The sequence below is a fragment of the Canis aureus genome, chromosome 3, assembly GCF_053574225.1.
Source record: "Canis aureus isolate CA01 chromosome 3, VMU_Caureus_v.1.0, whole genome shotgun sequence".
Taxonomy (NCBI): Eukaryota; Metazoa; Chordata; class Mammalia; order Carnivora; family Canidae; genus Canis; species Canis aureus.
The window spans coordinates 84,572,316-84,594,584 of record NC_135613.1 but is presented as its reverse complement, the minus strand read 5'-3'; the positions used below and the strand labels follow the sequence as shown (position 1 = coordinate 84,594,584).

The window sequence follows — 22,269 nt, the reverse complement described above, 5'->3', positions numbered from 1 at the left end:
GGTGCCCTGTGCAAGACCACAAGAACTGGATGGGACCTCCTTTCCTGCCAGTGCTTGGTTGCCACAGACCACCAGGAGCACAACTATAATTGAGCAAGTTGAGTTTTTTGCTCATTTACAATGTAAGAGATTACACACCTTAGGTCTTTAGAGTTTCTCAGTAAGAGGGTGTTAGAAAGAACTTAGAGGATTTGGCTTGTGTTTGGTGATTTTAGGGAGGATTCATTGGAAGTGGTGGGGTTTGCTCAAGACTGGTGATATTAGTAAGCAGGGAAAACTATGATTGTGTATCTTTTTTTTTTTTTTAAGGTTTGTTTTTTAGTAATCTCTACACTCAGCATGGGGCTCAAACTCCTGAACCCCGAGATCAAGAGTTGCATGCTCTTCCTGCTGAGCCAGCCAGGCACCCCTATGATTGTGTATCTTAACAAATATCTAGGATCACAGCCTAATGTGAACCTAAAGCAGCAGTGACTTATTAGCTAGAGAGGGAGATGTTTGGTATTTTTGTGATTGCACAATGACCTTGGCTTTGGCTGTGCTTAAACAAAATTATGTGTTTTGTCTCGGCCCATTGTGACCTGGTCTCATGTTGATGTCCTTTGAGATTGTGTCCCAATATAAAGGACCAGGGTCTAACTATGAACACCAGGCCCACTCCTGAGTGTGTCAGTGTCAGGCCGGTGTCTGGATGTTAGGGGCTGCTTTTCTCTTTCTCAAGTATGAAATGAGATAATGTTTTTAAAACATGTAGTAGAATGTCTGCACGTGGTAAATGTTGAAATCTTTTTTTTTTTTTTTTTTTTTTATTTATGATAGGCACATAGTGAGTGAGAGAGAGGCAGAGACATAGGCAGAGGGAGAAGCAGGCTCCATGCACCGGGAGCCCGACGTGGGATTCGATCCCGGGTCTCCAGGATCACGCCCTGGGCCAAAGGCAGGCACTAAACCGCTGCGCCACCCAGGGATCCCGTAAATGTTGAGTAGTGGATGGCTACTATAGTTATTTTTCACCACCAGATTTTGTGTCTTGGGTACTTAAACAGTGGTTAGCAGTGGAAAACAGGACTCAGTTTGATGCTACAGAAGCTATCTCGTAGTACTAATTGGCAGAAGAGAGTAGAATCTCTCTTAAGATAACCCCTTCCACATAAAGCTGATTGTCTCTGTAATTCTGTTTCTTAAGGTAAGAGGGTTCTATTCAGAATTCTTAGCTTTCCTTAGCACTGCAAGCAAAATCCCTGTACAGTAGAAAGGAAAACTCCATTTTCATAATTTAAGAAACATTACTATACCTCAAGGAAAGTAATATTGCTTGTGTATCCTGCTATTAAATTGGTTTAATTAAATTCCAATTCATATGATTACTTCTGTTATCATTGACAAAAACCATCACATTGGAGAAGAAGTTTGCAAGATTTTTATCAATAGTTGCATAAGTGATGTAACACTATTTATATGTTATAATGTCCACAGACATTATAGATAGAATTCACAGATAGAATTCTTAAAGTGTACTTTTTAACTCTTAATTTAACTTGTAGTAGTTTTTATTCTTAGCTTTTAGTGCATTAATAACCATAGACAGGAGCAGAATGTCCTTTGTTTTAAAAGGGGCTGTTTGCTACATGCATCTTATACTCCATTTTAATTCTTTTTTGACCAGCTTTTTAAGCAGACTCTTGACAATGCAGAATCAGTCCAAAGCAGAGTGGTTTTTATTTGCACCACACCAAGACTCCACTCCCGCCCCCCTGAAAGTAGTGTAATCTGATTGTGACGAACACATGTGTGCCAGGTCAGTCTTCCTGGCAGAAGGAAGGCCTAGTCACAACTCCAGTCCTTTTTTGCAAGTCTTTCCCTGGAAGCTTTAATATTGCCTGTACTCTGAATAGCTGCAGAATACTGCCATAAAGTCGATTTTTTTGGGTGTCCATGGTGACCAGGTCCAAATACTGGGATTTTTCCAGTTTTTATCCTAGGATAGATTGAAATGTTAGTGTTTAGTTCCCTTTCCTTTAAGGAAAAAAAGTGAAAATGGGGAAGGAAATTTTGACAAGTGAACAGTTCTGTCTTAAACAAAATCAGTAATATCTGGTCTCTCAGTCTATATTAAAAATAAATCAGAAGGATTGGGAATAAGTTAGATAAGTAAGTATGAGGAAAAGCGTAAATGTCTTTTGACAGTAAGAGAAAGAGAAAATGAAAAGATATGTGCAGAAATGCTAAACACACCAGTAGGTGTGAGGTTGGGAGGTGTGCAGAAGAATACAGATACAGTTGGGGATGAATGTAAATGCATATAGCCCCATCTCTTTTAAAAAATAATCACTATCAATGTATTAGAACATAATGTAATAATTGGTGTCTTTGATTGCCATGAGTCATCAAGAAACAAACAAATTATATTTAGTATTCTTTAAGAAGTCAAGGCAAAATGTCACAAATTTTCTAACACAAATGACTTAACTAAAGTTTGGATGCTTTAAAAGGGATTAGGTTATTTTTTGTTGGGGGTGGAGGAATTTACTTAAGTGGAAAATGTATTCATTTCTTAATGTCAGCTAATTCAAGTGTTCCAAAGGGGAAAACTGAAGTACTGGATTCTGTTTTCATCAGAAGGAAATTTCATTCTAAGTGTCCCAACGACAGATGATAGTTATTAAATATCCACTTGTATATGGTATTGTACAAAGTGTTACAATTAGTTCATTTTAGCTTTCATTAAAATATTGCAACCAGAAGCATGCTTCTGTTAAAGTGGACTACACAACTTTAGCAGCTCAGATTTGTTCATTTGGTGAAACATAGCTTATTTGCATACGATAAATACATTGGCAGAGTTCAGTCTCTGATCAGAACAAGCGAGATTTTTCAGATCTCCCTCTCACAAAAAAACAACAACATGGGTTTGTTTGTTTTTTAAGTTACCTTAAAAGTATTTGGAAGGTCGTTGGGAAACTGCCAAGTTAAACTTGGGGGGAAGGAAGCCCAACCCAAAGAGGTAAATGTATATCAGAGCACTGAAACCAGTTGTTTCCTAAGACATTTGCCAGAACACACATGGGCTTTGGTTCATCAACTCAAAGAGCAAGGCAAACAGAAGTCAAGACCCAGAGCACATGAAAGTTGTGAAGTCTAAGAGAAGTTGCTCAACAGTAAGTAGGACTTCCTCACTACAACTAAATATGCTCCCCCTCCTCCAGACCCCAGAGAACTATAGAAATAGTTGCCTTGACAGTGGGCAGATTAGAAGACAGAAAGGAAAAGGTAAAAAAAAAACACATCTCTGAGAAGTGGCCACTGACCAGTCCATTTGCAGATTTAGATCCTGATTATTCCGTGTACAAGTAGGCCAGGGAATTTCAGTGAATTTGGTTTAGGTACGACCCTGCAGGAACCTAGCAAAAGCAAACAAAGTTTTTCTTGAAGAGAGCATATCCATCCTAACCTAAGCAAATCATTCTCTCTATAAATCATTTTCAAGATCAGTAACCACTGAAAAACAACCGGGACACACAAAGAAACATAGCAGAAAGAGAACCAATAGATAAAAACAGGCAGCAGAAAGAAATTGGCATAGTTTTCACACAGATATAAAATAAATATGCTCACCAAGTTTAATGAAATAAGCATGAACAATAATTACAAACAACAGTATACTGTAAAAAAAAAAAAAAAAAAGGTTGAAGCAGATTTCAGGGGAAAAAATAGGACTTATAGAAAAAAGTAACCAAAATAAAGAACTCTGTCAACATTTAGGCAGTAGCTTGGATTTTGCAAAGAGACGATTGGTGAATCAGAAGATAAAAGAAATCACCTGAATGCTTCCCAAAAAAAGACTGTATTGTTTTAAGGTTCTCCAGAGAAACAGAACCAATGCAATATATGCAGGTATACAGGAGATTTCTTAGGAGGGATTCACTCACATAATGGAGGATAACCCCCACAGTCAACCACCTGCAAGCTGAGGCCCTGGAAGGCCAGTGGTATCATTCTAGTACAAATCCAAAGATCTGAGAACTGGAGGGCTGATGGTGTAAGTCTCAAGTCCAAAGGCCCAAGAACTGGAAGTGCTGGTGTCCAAGAACAGGAGAAGACGGATATCCCAGCTCAAGCAGAGAGAGAGCACATTTGCCCTTCTACCTTTTTGTTCTATTCTGCCTTCAGCAGATTGGATGTTACCTCCCCCTGCATCTGCTTTTTATTCAGTCTACTAATTCAAATGCTAATCTTTGCCAGAAATGTTCTTACAGACACACCCAGAAATAATATTTTACCAGGTATCTTGGCCTCCTTAGCCCAGTCAAGTTGACACACAAAATGAACCATCACAGAGACAACGGTGAGAAACTGCTGTGGAGAAGAGGATAAGGGGTATGGACAATACAAACATAGATTGATAAAGCCCTAAGAAGAGAAGAGAGAAAGGCTGAGAATTTTCTAGAATTGATGAAAGACATCAATCCATAGATTAGAGGCCAGCAAATCTCAAATACGAATTATAAAAATACAAACCTAGACACATTATAGAGAAAATTCAGAAAATAAGATAGAACAAGATACTACATTCAGAAGAATGACTTCTGAAACCAGTGGAATAATATCTTCAGTGTCCTAAAAGAAAATAACTGCCAATCTAGATGTCAACACACAAAAATATCTCTCAAGAATGAAGGTGAAATAAAGATGTTTTTAAAAAACAAAAATAGATTTATCATTACCAAATCCTCACTGAAGAAAATTCTTAAGGATGGACTTCAGGCAAAAGCAAAGTGAGCATAGATGGAAAGTAATATATTACAAGGAAGAGGTTAAATATATGGACAAATGTAGGTAAACACTGCATAAAAGAGTAATGATGTTTTGTGGTACTTTATTCAAAACAAAATATCATAATAATTTGTGAGTTGCAGAATAAGAATGTGTAGAAAATGGAGTTAAACAGATCCTTAACATTCAAAGGTTTTAACTTCAAACTTTGATAATTATCTAATTTCTAAAGTAACCAGAAAAATAGGGAAAGATTATATAATTTCCAAACTGAAAGAATTGGGGAAATGGAATGATTATTACCATTTATGCTTAACAAACTCATTTAAAAAAATGTATAAAGAAATGCAGTGGGCCAGGGAGCCTGGGTGGCTCAGTTGGTTAAGCATCTGCCTTCTGCTCAGGTCATGTCTCAGGGTCCTGGGATCCAGCCCCGCATGGGCTCCCTACTCTGCAGGGAGTCTGCTTCCCCCTCTTCCTCTCCCTCTGTGCCTGGTCTCTCTCTTCTACTCTCACACTCTCTCAAATAAGTAAAATCTTTAAAAAATAAATACAAAGGGCCAAGAATAGCCAAGGAGTTTAGGTAGCAAATGAACAAGGTGAGAATACTTGTTTGCTGCTCTGATATCATAAAGCTCTGGTAGCTGAAGATTGGCATTAATGTAAGTTCAGACAAGCAGATGGGACTAATATAATGAGAACCTGAAAACACACCCATACACTTAGAGGCCTGCAGAGCAGAGAGACAAACTTTTCAGTAAATGTATTTGGTTATAAAATCAGCTCCAGGTGGCTTAAAGAAAAGACCTTAATGTCAAGGGCAAAACAAAATCTTTCATAAGATTATTTGAGATACAGAAGGATTTTTTTTAAGTAATCTTTACACTCAACATGAAGCTTGAACTCACAACCCTGAGATCAAGAGTTGTATGCTCCATTGAATGATCCAGCCAAGTACCCCAGGATTTTTAAAAACAAGACCAAAATAATGGAAAACTGTACATTAAGAGTGAAATGGATAGATTATGAATATTATAAACGGTGTAAACTTTCACCTGTAATAGCATGGATCAGTCCACAATATTGAAGGAAAGAACATAGAAGAGTATTATATACTGTAACTCCATTTATGTAAAGTTTGCAAGCAGTAATACAAAACGGTACTGTTGGTGGTGAGAGCAGCTGATTTCCCTTAAAGAGGAGGATAGTAAATATTTTAGACTTAGCTGCCATGGTCTCTGTCACAACTGCAATGACTCTGCTCTGCCATTGGTGTAAAAGCAGCCCTTGCTGGTTCATGGCTATGCTCCCAACAAGAACCAACCCCTAATTTGTAGGTACATGTGTTGGAAGTAACATTACTATTAAAAGGAAGAGGGACAAGAAAAAAGGGAGGGAAATGATGACCACAAAAGATAGGACAGTAATTACCTCTTGGAAGGAGGGAGTTTGTGTTCAGGGAAGGGTAAACGATTTATAGGATGCTAGCTGGTATTTTAGTGGGACTTGTATGGAGGTTACACAGATATGTATTCACTTTATAGCTCTCTTGAATTCTATGTAAAAGTTCTATGTACAGTAAGTCATGTCACAAGTTTTCAAAAATACGTGTTTCTTTAAATGATTGTTACTAACATTTATGTGAATTTTTGCTTAGTTTACATTTGAATTTGCTTGTTTCTGAAATTTATATCAAATACTCTACAAAATTTAAGTAGTAATATAAGGCTGTTGTCTTATATATGATTTCTATTTAAAGATTTCTTTATATTTGTTTTAGGGGCTTGGAGATGCAGATTGCAATTAATATATTGGTTTATTTATATCACTGTATTGACAGCTGTCCTCTTTTTGTCCTTCTGTTCACAGGCTCAGTAGATGAAGGCGTCACTGAAGGGTTACCCACACTTCAAAGCACTTCTAGTACTAATGCTCATGCAGATGATGATGATCGGTTAGTACCAACATAGTATGTCATCTTCTTATAAAGGAATGTGTTTGCAACTGTAAATCCAAACATTTTATTTATTTATTTATTTTTAATTTTGTTTATTTATTTATGAGAGAGAGAGAGAGAGAGAGAGAGCACAGCAGAGACACAGGCAGAGGGAGAAGCAGGCTCCATACAGGGAACCCGACACGGGACTCGATCCTGGGACTCCAGGATCACACCCGGGGCTGGAGGCGGCGCTAAACCGCTGAGCCACCCAGGGCTGCCCAAATCCAAACATTTTAAATGGGAATTATATAAGAAGTTTATTAGTGCCTCATTTTATTTACAGAGTAAAGAGATCGTTATATCATAAATTAGACCACCTGTACAGGATTTTTTGGCATTTTTAAAACTATGCAGGCCCATCACTTTTAAATAGTATCTGTATCAGGTGTTGGTGAACTGTGAACCACAGGCCAATTCCAGTTCACTTCTTTTATTTGTAAATAAGTTCCAATAAAACCATGCTCATTTGTTTACATATTATCTGTGAATGGCAAAGTTGAATGGTTGAAACAGAGATCATATGATGTACAAAGCCAAAAATATTTACTGTTTGACCTACTGCGGAGAACAATTGCCAGGTCCTCATCTATAGACCCACAATCCCCAAGTCATTATATTCAAATTGTCCTCCCTGTTTCATATTTCCACATAGATGTTTAAGGGGCATTTCAGACTTAACATGACCAAGACCTGACCTCTAACTCCCCATCTAAATCCTGCTCATCTAGTCTTAACCATCTCAAAACAGCATTGTCATCAATTAAATGTACAGAAGCACAGCCTTGAGAGAGAACTGTGAGGATCTGTTTGGTACATGGTATGTTTGGGGAATGAGAAGAAATGAGGCTGGACAAGTATACAGCACCCAGATCTTGAGGAATCTCCTGTGCCTTGCAAAGGGGTTTGGACTCTATTCCGACGGTAACAGTGAACCATTGCAGAGGGGTTGATTTAATCAGATGACTGAAGCAGAAGAACAGATTCAAGGGGTGGAGGGCTAAAGAGAGGGATTTACTAATTCAACCTTGACTGATGAAGGCCTAAATTAAAGCAGTAGTAGGAAGGAAAGGATTAGAGAGATAAGGATGCCTGGTGTAAAATCATTCATGATGTGTGACTTAAGATGCTGGATATTCTGGACAATAATGTTGTTCATATTGCCATCAATGAAACTTTTAATCTAACAGTCAAACTCTCAAAAAGTTGTTTTTTCTTTTGTTCATTTAAAGTTGTGCAGAAATGTTTATTCAACTTAAAAATCAGAATCTGGTTGCCTTCTTTGGTCTGTTTTTTTAGATTGGAAAATGTTCAGTATCCCTACCAACTCTACATTGCTCCTTCTACCAGCAGTACAGAACGACCAAGTCCAAATGGTCCAGATAGACCTTTTCAGTGTCCAACTTGTGGGGTACGATTCACCCGTATTCAGAACCTAAAACAGCACATGCTCATCCACTCAGGTAATGTCATCTTCCCTATTGTTGCATAAATGAGTACTTGAAAAATTATATTTAGAAATCCAAGTTAAAAATAGAAAATAGGTGTTTTTGAGTTTAAAAAATATGTCTCTGAGAAATCAGATAAGCCTAACTCTGTTGCTTAAATGGTACAGTGTCAGAAAGCTATTTGCTTAACATATTTGCTACAGGCATAAGTATTCAGATTAAAACTTGAAGGAGTATGTGTATATAATTAATAAATAAAAGGTATTGGGTATATTACGGGTATGTATGTGTATGTGTGCAATAAAGCACAAATATAAATAGTAGAGCAAATGAAATTAAAAGGGTATTTATTGGTGTTCTTTGCACTATTCTTATAACTTCACTTTAAGGTTGGAAATTATTTCCAAGTAAGTGTTTTTTAAAACTTAACAATAATTTAATTTCAATTCTTTAATCCTAAGTTTCTCTGTACCCTGATTAATCAGCACTGTAGTAATTTTTAGTACAAAAGATTTTAAATAAATGATCCATAAAACAGATTTGAAATTTAAGTTCAATATTACATAAAGGCAACAAAATTCTTGTGGGAAAACACTGACCTCTGATGAGTAAAAAATCTTTGCTACTGTTTTCTGCTATGTTATTATCTTACTTTCCTGTGCCATAGATAGGTCTAATAGTTCTGAGATAACACCAATTCCCTATGACTTTATTAAAACAACAGATTGTATTTTTTTTAAGATTTTATTTATTTATTCGTGAGACACACAGAGAGAGGCAGAGACACAGGCAGAGGAAAAAGCAGGCTCCATGCAGGGAGCCCAATGCGGGACTCGATCCCAGAACTCCAGGATCACACCCTGGGCTGAAGCCAGGCGCTAAACCACTGAGCCACCCAGGCATCCCAACAGATTGTTTTTTAAAGGGCTTTTTGCCAAAACTGTAATAATTAATTGAAAGAGACAATACACTTTATGATTTACATATTAGTTTCTATATATTTTTTCTATCACTTCATGTTAAATGCTCAAAAACCCAATTCGCAAAAAAATAAAACAAAACAAAACAAAAAAAAACCCAATTCACCAAATGATAATTCTACCATGATTATTAATTACATTCAGAGATGTTAGATTTTTCTTTTTTTCTTCTTATTTCTCTGTCAGGGAATGAAAACTAGGTCCTTTTTCCATCTTCTCAGTATAAACTGTACTACTTTAATGAAATAAAATAATAAATTTATGGAGGTTTCAATTTTGTTTAAAAACTGTGTTTAAATTATGTTTTTAAGTCTATAAAATAGATGATTTAGAAGAATATTCAAAAGTCAACTTCAGTATATTAAATAGTTTACATCTCCTTCTAATGCCTTTCTTTATTTTTTTTAAGCACTAGTGACTTTTCAAATGTTCTGTACCTTTTCTGAGATGTTGAATTGGAATCCATTTTTGCTGGTGATTTTTGTCTTTTTAAATTATCTATTGCTACAAAATTATAATTCAGAAATTGCGAGGTTTGTGACTTTTCATTTTATATTGTTTTTAGATAATATTTTGTTTTGCTTGATTTTGTAGGAATTAAACCATTTCAGTGTGACCGCTGTGGGAAAAAGTTCACCAGGGCTTACTCGCTTAAGATGCATCGCCTAAAGCATGAAGGTAAACGCTGTTTCCGGTGCCAGATATGTAGTGCCACTTTCACTTCCTTCGGGGAATATAAACACCACATGAGGGTTTCCCGGCACATTATCCGCAAGCCTCGGATTTACGAGTGCAAAACATGTGGCGCCATGTTCACCAACTCTGGAAATTTAATCGTGCACCTGAGGAGTCTGAACCATGAAGCGTCAGAGCTAGCAAACTACTTCCAGAGCAGGTGAGGTGCACAACAAAAACGAACCAGGAAAACTGCTGACTAAACTCTCTTTTCCTGCTTTTAGGGCAGCCTGCTGTGTTTTTTTATCAGGTTGCCAGCTAAACAATCACAGTCTTTTTAAATTCCCACTATCCATACTCTGATCTCCTGATCTGATAAAATTTTGCTGAATCTTCTAAATATATCAATTATAAATATTTTCCTAGTTGATAATGGAAATTTTTCCCTACAGAAGTAGACCATTTACTTCTTGCTTTGTCTTTTTTTTGTTTTTGTTTTTTTGTGTTTTTGTTTTTTTCAGTAACATAAGGTTAAAGTAATATAGACCTTATTGGAAATTTTACCCTGTCAGATGATCTTAGTGATATTGAATTACTTCAGACCCTTTGGATGTCAAAAATTTTTAACCACTTCTCATCTTTTTAAATTCTATACAAAAGAATATGTATTATCAATAAAGAAAGAAACTCCAACAGCCACTATAATGGATTTGATTATTTAGATCAAATTTCCTTTTTCTTTCAGTTTAGAGCTCCATGCTTTTAATATTAATAATTTATTATAATAGAGTTCCTTTCTGATTTATAGAGTATCCAAGGAAATCAGGTTCTAGTTCTGGCTCTACCACTAACTGCTGTTATAATTGAACATGTCACTTTACAAATGAAGAAGCTTGAAACATAGAGAAAGATAAAATGTAAGCTTTAAAGATGATTTCTAAGGTCTCTAGACATAAAATTCTATCGTCCTTTTTTAATATTTTGTCAGAAATACAAATCTATAGGAATCCTTTTTGTTTTTTATAAAATCTCCCTAAACTTTTAAATTTTAAGTCATATATATTTTTTATATCTTATTTTTCAATAAATTCTAAATTATTGCTGCATAGATTTTGTTTTTCTCTTCAACCTGACATTCATGCTTAATCATGTCTGGGTGTCTGGTTGTCCTATCACTAAACCTAAATTCTACATGTTATATCAAACGTTTTTTGTTCAGAACTAAAATAGTGTCTCAGTTAACCACTCCTGTTGCCTGTATCTTTCCTCTATCATCCCATTCCTCCTATTTAACACCTAAAGACTTTTTAGAAAATATAACACAGGACATTTTAAATTCCTTTGGAGATGAACAAATTTTAATTTTTTTTATTAATACTGGACAAATTCTAAAATAATCTTCCTGAATGTATTAGTTCTTGATAGTCCTAGTAGAATAAACTTTTTTAAAGTTCAGTAAGGATTTAATTAAAGCATCTGAGATTTATTTTATAATGTTTATTTTAACTACAAAAAATGCATATAGTAGAAAATTTAGTCAATGTAGGAAAGTATAAAATAGAAGAAATTAAATTTTTCTCTCATCTCACCACTCAAGGAGACTCTCCACTATTGTTAACATTTTGATATATTTTACTGTCCATATTCAAAAATTAAATATTTAATTCTAGCAATAGAATATTAAATATTTTCAATATTAATAAATATGTCCTGAGGACTAATAATATAACCAGTCTCATGACATTCATTTTCAAATTAATGCCATTTATGCCTAAGGACTTAATTTCTTAACCAACTTCTATCCCAGAAGTAATAAAAAGCTAGGTTTATATACCTCTTAATATATATAATCCAAGAAGGGTTAAGTTATTCAAATGATCTTTGCTTAAGTGAGCATGCTAATTGCATTTGTTTGTATACAGAAACTCTTCTACATAGAACAAAAAAGGCTATTTAGGTGTCTAAAGTAACAGTGAAGGTGCTAATCTTACTGTTAAGATGGTGGTAAAGAGAGTTGATGTACTTTGGTTCTTAATGGATGATTCTGTTCATATTTAGGAAAGTTTAGAAATTGAAAATCCTGAATTATAATTAATCAAGAATTAGAGAAATGAAAAATCCCAATCTTGTTTTACAAATCAGGTCTTTTTATTGTGGCTAATTTATTACTGGTTTGAAAATTAACTCCCTCTTTCATCCTTTGCCTCTTATCTAGTGATTTCCTAGTACCGGACTACTTAAACCAGGAGCAAGAAGAGACCCTTGTTCAGTATGACCTTGGAGAACACAGTTTTGAAAGCAACTCCTCTGTTCAAATGCCTGTAATTTCACAGGTCTCCTCGACCCAGAATTGTGAAAGCACTTTCCCCTTGGGGTCTCTTGGTGGGCTGGCAGAAAAAGAGGAAGAAATGCCAGAGCAGCCAAAGGCCAGTGCTTGTACTGAGGCAACCAGAGATGACCCCCCAAAATCAGAGCTGTCTTCTATAACCATTGAGTAATTTCATGGTTTGGCTTCATTTTTGGTTTTTGGAAAGTGCCTGTGCTTGGTCTTGTACATTTAAATTTAACTTAATTTTTTAAACAAAGAAGAATGTGGGAAAATTTCTCTTTTTACTTTGTAAGCCCCGCAATTGATGTCTTATTTTTCATGACTGAGAGATCGCTTCTGTAAGTGCACAGTAATATGATGTTGAAACAAAATCGAAACTATGAGACTTAAGGAGAGCTAGTTAAGGCATATATAAGTTTCTTCTTCCATTGTTAAAACTAGGCTAACGAGAACATTAGGTAAAGAAGAATTCAGATGATTGTTGACCTTCCTGAGAGGAAAGGTTACACCAGAAGCAAATTACTGAACAGAATTTGACAGGTAGCCTGAATAGATGTTTACTCCTATACACAGGACATTGTACAATATTTTGTAAAGCCTGTTGGTTTTGGAAATATTTACGGTAAGACTTCTTAAAAATAATTAGGGTAAATACTTCTGAAATCCAGTGTAGTCTTTTTTTTTTTTTTTTTTTTTTTTAAGCTTTGTCATTTCTCTTTTCATGGTGAAAATTTGGTGTTGGGATAGGCATTCCCTGAACTTTTTTAGTACTACTCCAAATCTTTCTTTTTTCTGTGAAAGAAGGCAAAGAGAACCATGATTGAGAATAGTCAGGCTGTGCATGAAGTGACCAGGAGTGGAAAATGAAGTACATGAATCTCAGCTTTATAGGAACTCTTTTAATACTGCTTTTCTGACTAAAATTGTTGTTTACCTGGTCTTTGAATGTTAATACCTGGCTAATTAGTCATTGCCTAAATCATTTTTTCCTCTTGCCCCATGAACAGTACTTCCTCTTGCATATACTGGCATGATATCATATAAAGGAAAAATATTGGAGATACTCTATATTTTATATATAGGTTTATGTAATCTTGGGGATGTTTCTATTGTGCTGATTTGGACAAAATAAAAGAATTCTCTGTTAAGGCTATGTTCTTAACCCAACTAAGATTGTTTACAAAGTTCCATATGTCAGTGATATTTTGTTTTTGTTCCAAAATATTTTTAGACATTGCCAAGTTTATTAAAAGGGTTAGTGTAGTTTTTACACAATGTAAGCAATAATGTAAAAGATAAGAGGCTTTAGATTAATGATCTATGATTCATAAATCTAGGGGAAAAAAAGAATCGTTAAGACTAAAGGAAAACTAAAAACCTTAAATTAATATCACTTCTTTTGCTGCTAAAAAAAAAAAAAGAAAGAAAGAAAAGAAACTTCCTGGTTTATAGTTGAAATTTATGTGATATCCTAGACTGAAGTATATATACTTTTCATCTGCTGCCATTAAAGCATCACTGACCTTGATCCTAGATAGTCATGACTCCATGAACAATGAACTTCTGAGTAACTTTTTTTCTATGTATAGACCCAAAGTTTAATAATTATGAAAACACCTGATTAAATTAGAAAAAGAAACTAAATACAGTCTCTTACTCAAAACACAAGATTTTAATTTTGTCTGGGTGCTAGACCTGAATAATAAAATTCATTTTAAGTTATAGTGATTTTATTGTTTCATTTTTTTTAATTGGCTAATTTTATGATTGATTTTCCTCCCACAAATGTAAAGGAAGGGAAAGTAAATACATTGAAGATTTTTTTGAGGCAACATTCTTTTTCCAGATCCTGCTTTCTTTAACTTGTTTCCAACTCCTTATCTCTGTCTTGAACCTGCTTTCCCCCTTTACTGCCAAACAGGTATATTACCTTTAGGAGGATCAGCATACACAGGTTATGTGATGGGCTTCCACCAATTTTGCTTTTTACTAATAGGGGTAAATAACTTTTTGCAACAGACTGGGTTACTTAATTAGTAACAGTACTGCTGTGTCTCAACTAGAAAGGTTAGGAATTTTTATTTTTAATGTCCTACATATTCTTTTTTTTTTCTTTTTTTTTTGTCCTACATATTCTTGAAAATTGTCATGACTACCAATGGATTAACCTTGGAGTTATTGGCAAAAAAAAGAATAGGTAAAATTATGACCAGGAATCATTGTTGCCTTCAGTTTTAAGATTTTTTTTTTAAGGAATTAAAAAAAAGGAAGGTTAAGAAAAGAAAACTGGGGATTTGTATGGTTGAAAGTGTTTAAGCACATCCCCTGTGCTGAGAACTCTAAGAGAGCCCACAATTTTGGCAGCTCTAAAGTAGCCTGTGTTCTCAGAATGTAGGATTACCACCACTGTCTATTCTTTCCCAAATGGACACTTTAAATTTTCATCGGTAATTACAAATTGCACAGATTTCCAAGTTTAATGAAAAATTTGAATATACTATGAAAATGTATACTTGATGTGTTTATTCCCCAAATCTTAGCAATACAGGTAGCTAACAAATCTTTAACATAAAATGATATAGCAAAGGCTTTTTTTCCTTTCATTGAGGCTCTACATTTTTCTTGATATACAATTTAAGGGTTTTTAGCTTTTGGATCTGTTTTAGGAAATTAAGCTGCAAGGGATAATTGTATATAGTGTTATTTAGTTTATTTAAAATTCATCAAAGAGAGGGATACCTGAATGTGTAAGTTTTACCAGAGTATATGGATACATTGCAAAGAGATGAAAGCCAGTTATATTATCCCATCCATTAGAAATTTCCAGTGAAAAAATTCCAGTTTAGAGTACTTAAGTATATCTGTCTTTGTTAAGGCCCAAGAGGGTAACTGTGATCTTTTAAAGGGCTTAAATGTTAGGAAGTGGGATAAATTGCCTTTTTAAAACCAAGTATTTTATACAAGAAAAGCATTTATTTTCCATTTCTATGCTACCAAATAGGTGTGATACACTTTAGGAAGGAGTTAAAGATGTTCGCTGTGATACTGGATGTTACAGCTCCTGCGGTCATTCTTTCCATTTTTAGGGGTGTATTTAAACAGTGGAAGCGTCTAGCATGACAGTGATTGTAGTAATTCAGAAATAAAGGGATTAATATTGGAGGGTTTTTTATTTCAATTTTTATAAACGGATACAGATGGATTATCAACAAATATATTTAAATGGATTTCTCTTATTTGGAATTTCTTTTTTTTTTTTTTTCCTTATTTGGAATTTCAAGTCCTCTTCCTAATTTGTATTTCACATAATTAGTTGCACAGTTAGTACATTGCTGGTTTTTAAAATTCCCAATTTCAGTGAGACAAAGTGTGCTAAGATGTTTAAATAGCCTCATTCCATCTTATATTTTAACCTTTCAACAACCATTCAGGGTTTCAGCAACCATTCAGGGTTAGGTAATTAGGTTCCATGTATGACACATGCCCTTTGTTTTAAAAAACAGAAAAACTTGTGTTTTGTTAAAGTATTATATCAGATGGAATGGACTTGTCAGCATGTTTAATGCAGTATCATTGGTAACTCTTGTTACCTTCTAACTACTGAGCCAGACTCTCCCATTGTGTAAATGATTCCCTGGGAAACTTTAGAAGTTGTATTTAACTCTTTCAGTCTTTTATTTGATCACTCACTATTTTATTTTTGTAATCAATCTAAATAGAGGCCAGTTATCTTATTTAGTGGCTTCTATTTTGAAGATTCTCAGATCAGTCTTAGTCTCTTAGCTTTGTAGTCCCTGAAAAATACATTACTGTATAAGGTAATGACAATGGAGAGAATTATTGTTATTGCTTGATGAATGAGCAGTCCTAAACTTTTAATACCTTAAATGAAAGGAGTTTGAGATTTGATGACGAAGAGAATTAGAAACTTTGATGTGGCACTGACTCTGTTTTCACTCATCTGCAAAATGTGAAATAATAACTGAAATATACATCCAAGTGAGGGAGAATAGTTTTCTAGGTACTAACGGGAGGGTGGGGGGGGACTAGTAAAGTTTGCGTTTGCAAGTGACCCAAAGTTGCTAAAAGGTAAAAAATGTGATTTTCACTCTAAGTTATTGACATAAAATACTTTATTTATAATATATTCAGATTTTAAAAGTAACAGAGAAGAATGTATAGAAACTAGGTTTTCTTTTCTAAAGCAGTGGAACAAAATTGGGGAGAGTGCTATTATAGTAAATGCATCTATGAGGAATATTTATAGCTAAGCATACTCCTTTAGCTTTAAGCTAAAATGGTCAAAATTTATATTTTATTTTGCCTTATACCCACTTTTTTAGTGTCCTTTTGCTTGACAGAATGTGGTGAGATAGGGTATTTTTACTTGGAAAGTCCACAGCAAGACGAATTTACCAAAAGCAATCATAGTTCAGATTAAACAATGAAGTAGAATTGAACCAATTTCCAGGTTCAACTAAGGAACACTCTGTGGATATTTTGTTTTTAGATTACTAATGTGTTGATTATTAATGGGAGAATTAAGCTTATATCAGATTATGAAACGTAGACGCTTAGTGACATCATAGCTATACTTTTTTTTACCTCATGCTAAATTCTAATACATTTAGATATTTCTACTACATTGTAGTGATTATATTTTTATGATAGAAAAAAATAGTTCCAGGTCTTTACATATAGTCTCTGCAGAGATGTCAGGCGATGTTACTGGAATCTCAATTTGGCGGTATCAAAATATGAAACTGCCTTAAAGTGCTCATGCTACTTTAAGCTTTCTCTGTGCAGGCCCCATGTCAGTTACAACTAATACCAAGGTTCCTAAGTACATTATAGTTTACAAAGAATTTAAAAGTTGAGACCATTGACTGACAGCAAAAAATTTTTTCTAAAAATTTTTTTAACTTAAAAATTTTAAATTTCAGTTTGAAGTGCCTGGTTTATAAAATCTAATTCTTTGGTTATTGCCTTTCTCTTTTAAATTGACTAATTTTGCTGATTAAGCTTAAGACCCTGGGTTCCGTTGTGATGATTTATTGATAAAATTCGCTGCTTGATGGTTTGAGGGGCTAATGTCATGACTCTTATTAAATTATCCTTGTTTTCTCAAATGCTGGTCTAACTATATCCAGATTTCATAATCCAATTAAACAACCTAAAAAAATCATCCTGTAATTGAATGTTCAGGTTACCAAAGTACATCACCTTCTAAAGAAGGATAAATCTTCCCTGTTTTAAGAAGAGCCAGTCATCTCCCCTTAACACACGTTTCCGTTGGCATCAGTGGAAGCTGTGTTCATTTAAAGGTGGGAAGCCTTTTGTGCAGTTCTAGAAACAGCTATTTTCTAAAGAGAACCTTTTCTGTGATTAGGTTATAAATGTGTTTTCTCTAAAAGCTTTGTTTTATTTCAGTTATCAATTTAATTTTCAAGTTGGTAGATGCAATGTAAAGTCTCTCATACTGAGAGTAGTCATTAAATTATTGAAAGTTGCACTGCTTTTCATCTTTCAGGTGCCTGAAATGAATGCCACCAGGTATTTGGAAGGATTAAGAACGTGAACTATTCGTTTTCTTCCTTCTACAAAGTGATGGCTTCTAATGCTATATTTCAAGATATTTAAAAAGAAAAAAAAAAAAAAACTGTCCCTAATAGAATAAGGTTTGGTTTTGATCCAAGTACCAATAATATATTTGATTTTTCTGTTATTGCTGGTGCCTCCTGTTGCATCAGATAGAGATTGCCTGCCTCTTTGTAGGGCACCCTTGTGGCACCTTATGTCCAATTGGAAGATAGTATATGGCTTCTTTGTGCCTCTACTGTCTTTTCAAAAGCCATTTTATAAAAACCCTAGGTAGCCTATTTTAATATTTAAATATATATATTTGTGAGATACTTTTAGAACAGACTTTTTTTTTACTTTGAAATTCCTGTATTCTCATTTTTAAGAGTAAATTAAGATTTTCCAGGATTAGGATTTGTCTTTTTCCACAGCAGCATAATGAGAAAGTCAGATTGAAATTGAAATTGACCATACTTCAGTGATAGAAGAAATTGATGGCTTAGTTATAGGAGACAGATATGAAGGGAAAAAATTGTGTTAATGTCACAGAAATGAATCTTTAAATAAAATTGTGATTTTGTTTCTGTATTTTCATATTTGCTGCTACAGTAGCTCAATATTTTACAGAGCTAACATTACGAATATGACTCCATTTAAAAACTGGAGTACTTTCTAGTACAACCAGCCTGGAAGGAAACTGTACACCACAGTTTTCCAGATGGGTGACTGACTGCTTTGTTTAGCCGATGCATGCTCAATATTTTCCTGTAGGCCAAGATCAAGGAAGTCTGGGGGAAAGTTTTTTACCTTCTGCAGCATTATGATTCTTTTTGGGCCTGGCATTTTGTGAAACCCTTGGGGGAGGGTAAAGCCGGAGCAGAAATGTGAATTAAAGTATGTAGGTGGGTGTTTTCATGTCTTCTCCCCTCTCCTAGAACCAGTACAACTCTCTTAACTGTGCCAGTCCCCAGTTCACCAGCTTTGTATCCAGTCGTCATCTCATTTAAATATGGCTTTACTTGGTGACAATGGCCATAGCTAAGTTACTTGGCATGTTTGACTTTCAACAATAATGAAAACAGTTTTGGGATTTTGTTTTCTTTCCTAAAAATGTATACAATGTCAGAACTTCACATTTTATATACTAGTATCTGGCTATTAGTATTTTACAGGAACCATAGTTCTTGGTGACTTCATATATATATATACATATATATATATATTTTTGTGACTTTTTTGTAAACTAAGTGCCGTTTCAACGTTACAATCATTTTTAGAGTTATTGTAATCAATGTGAATATCATGTTTTTTCAAATCTGTTCTGAGCCTATAGTGTTTGCTTTGTGAACATATGTGTATTGTATATATTCTGTATAGTTACATTGTACTGAAATATTAGCTTGTTTGATATAAGGAAAGTATGTATTGAGTACCTTTTTGCTAGCCTGGTTGTTTAATCTTTTTTAAAAAGGTTTAAACTTTTTAAAAAAAAAATCTTTAAACTGGCCTTTATTACATGGTCACAAATAAAGTTGCAGTTAGAAGGGATGGGCAGGGAAAAACTAGTTTTGAGTGTCTTTGAATAGAAACATAAGACTAAGATTTTTTTTTTCCTCATTAAAATATCTTATTAATGCTTTATGGAGTAAAACTTCTGCCTTTGTTGTTTATTGTTAGCTGGAAGGAAGAAATTGGTGGTGCTGGTTGAGAAAAGTGGATGAGAAAGTCCTCAGACTAATGCATTACTTAAATAAGCATCCACTGAGCGTGCACAGACCAGAGTCTTACATTAGACTGACTGCACACAGCAGCCTCCCGGGCAAGGAAGAAAAGAGCTGAAAGTGCACAGATCCCAAAAACACCGGCCCTAAGTTTGAAAGAGACACAAAGGAAGCTAGTTAGAGAAACTCCTTAGATCCTGGAGCTATTGAACCGGGTTCTTGGGCAAGGCTACTTCCTGAAGGGTGCGTTGGATCTTTACAAGCTGCTCCGAATCTTTCTGAAATTGTACTTTATTGACGAAAGACCTCTTGGTAACATTTCAGTAATATCTTACACCCGGAAAGTAGAAAACAGGCGCTCGGAGGGGCCGGGGGAGCAGCTCATGGCATAGGTCGTGAGCCTATGAGAGCCTAAGGGGAGGGCTTTCTAACTTTAGATTCATCTAGATGTGGATTTTAATGATAATTGGTCTATACAGAATGAGTAACAAGCAAAGAAAATTATTTCATTGGTCCCAAGCTACTAGGATATCACTTCAGATTTCAGTTCAGGGAGGAAGAGGGTACATTTTAAGAAGCATTCTTTTCATTCAGTGAATGTGCCAAGCGGGTTATTTTGTTTGTTTAAGTAAAAGAGGGAGAGAAGCTGAGGGAGGGGCGGAGAGAGAGAATTTGAGGCAGGCTCCACACCCAGCACAGAGGCCCGGTGCAGAGCTTGCACCTCAACCCTGAGGTCGTGGCCTGAGCCCAGGTCCAGAGGCGGACGCTTGAGCCAGTTGAGCCATGGAGGCGCCCCTGTGTGGAGTGTTTTTAACAACTGTTTACCAAACCATTCAATGACGGCAAACTGTCGGGCTCTCCGCTCAGCCACAGGTGCTGTATATAGAATGTAGAATGTAGAAATTAAAGTGATTACAGTCGGCCCTTGAACAGTGTGGGGCTTACAGGTGCCTCCCCCCCCACAGTAGAAAATCTGCGTATAACTTGAATTCTCAAAAACAACTACTGATAGCCTACTGTTGACTAGAAGTCTTGCTGATAACATAGTCAACACTTTTTTTTATGTTGTATGCATTATGTACTGTATTCCTACTGTAGAGTAAGCTAGAGAAGAGAAAATGTTACTGAGAGTCATAAGAAAAAGCACACAGTGCTGTACTGTATCCCCAAAGGAAAAAAAAATTGCATAAGTGGACCCGCGCAGTTCAAGCACATACTAAGGGTTATCTATATCTAGAGTTTGATTTGCATATGATTTACGTACCGGAGTAATTCCTTTCAGAGAATGATGCCAAATGTAATAACCAAAGATGTTTATCTCCTCACCTGATAGAGTTGAAGCTAAGAGTTTGGACGTTCTCTTTTGAACAGGAATGTTTGTTCTCAGTACTAAACTAAGTTAACAAACGTGAAGAGTTTACGTGGGGGAAACTTGCTTGTAAACATTGAATCCCAGAGTTTAGTGTAATTTTTTTATATGGGTAAACTTTTATACAGATGGAAAAACTAAGAGGCATATTCAATCTAGAAAGAAATTCCTCAACAAACTGTCTTGAACTCCGGTTTGAACACCCTTGGGGACCAAGGGAACGCTAGTTGTTTTCCTCACCCCTGATTGGTAAGTGAATATTGCAGAAGCTCTGGGCAGAGTTGGCATCAGAATTATTTTGCGGGACTTGCACACATAACCCCACACCCTGCTTTCTGTCCCTGCCTAGTTTTCCCCGCAGCTGACATTTCTGACTGCCTTGCGCTGGAGATGGTGTAGTGAGTAGGTGGGCCTGTCTCTGACCGGAGGTCCTGGATCGTTAGGCTTAGCAGCACGTTGGCACACACCCTCCAGCGCGGGCCAGCCTCAGGTGAATTGCCTCTGGTGATTCTTGCCTTCTAGAGCCCCTGTGTTGGGGAAGTTATTTTAGAACATAAAGAGAAAAGGATCAAATGAAATTCCTGTAAACCGTTTTTTTCCCCCTTTTTTCAAGTTTTTATTTAAATTCCAGTTAACATATAGTGTAACATTAGTTTGAGGTGTACAATTTGGTGATTCATCATTTACATGCAACGCTCCGGGCTCGCCGCAAGTGCCCGCCCTTAACACCCATCCCCCATTTAACCCATCCGCCCACCCACCTCCGTGTCAGCAACCCTCGGTGTGTTCTCTGTAGGGTTGCCTCTCTTATCCCCGTGTTCATCTGTTCCATTTCTTAAACTCCATGTATGAATGAGTGAAATAGTGTTTTGTCTTTCTGTGACTTGTTTTGCTCAGCATACTACCCTACCCCCGTCCTGTAGACCAGTTTAAATTAGGGGCTAAAGCATAGGCTCTCCTGGGCCCTCCAGGCAGCAGCAGTTCATGGCAGGACTTGCATGTGTGATCATGTCTGTCCAGGAGATTTATTTTTTTGAATGCAAATGAGTCTACAAGACGAGTAAAAATTCCTTTTAGGTATGTTTTACAGTTTATGAAATGCTAGCACGTAGGGAGCCTGGCTGGTTCAGTCTGTAGAGCGTGTGACTCCACTTCAGGGCGGCAGGTTTGAGTCCCACGTTGGGTGTAGAATTTAAAAAACCAAATGCACCTCTCGTGGAGTTCCGACAGCGGGCGAGATAGGCAGGGAAGGTCGTAGTGGACCGACCTGTGGTCCCCACGGGCGGGGGCCCTGCGCTCCACCTGCAGGCCCTGCGAAGGGCTGGGGGCTGCAGCCTGTAGAGGGCCCCGAGCCGTCCTGGTCCTGCGGGCTCCAGCACCTCGGGACACCCCGAGGGG

The 22,269-nt window shown here is 36.0% G+C and overlaps 1 protein-coding gene across 7 annotated transcripts in view; it reads left to right on the top strand.

Moving 5' to 3' along the window:
• ZBTB44 (zinc finger and BTB domain containing 44) overlaps positions 1–19,432 on the top strand; it is a 67,735-nt gene extending 48,303 nt beyond the window's left edge. For 2 of the 7 annotated variants that reach the window (XM_077894193.1, XM_077894194.1), the window contains 4 exons: positions 6,643–6,727; positions 8,069–8,232; positions 9,792–10,092; positions 12,088–13,925. In XM_077894193.1, the coding sequence (XP_077750319.1) occupies positions 6,643–6,727; positions 8,069–8,232; positions 9,792–10,092; positions 12,088–12,370 (833 nt within the window). In that variant the 3' untranslated portion in view covers positions 12,371–13,925. Of the gene's footprint in view, positions 1–6,642; positions 6,728–8,068; positions 8,233–9,791; positions 10,093–10,680; positions 10,785–12,087; positions 13,926–17,731 lie in introns of those variants that run through there. The other 5 variants (XR_013377135.1, XM_077894198.1, XM_077894195.1 and 2 more) reach the window with 5 other exon arrangements.
• Positions 19,433–22,269: the final 2,837 nt, after the last annotated feature.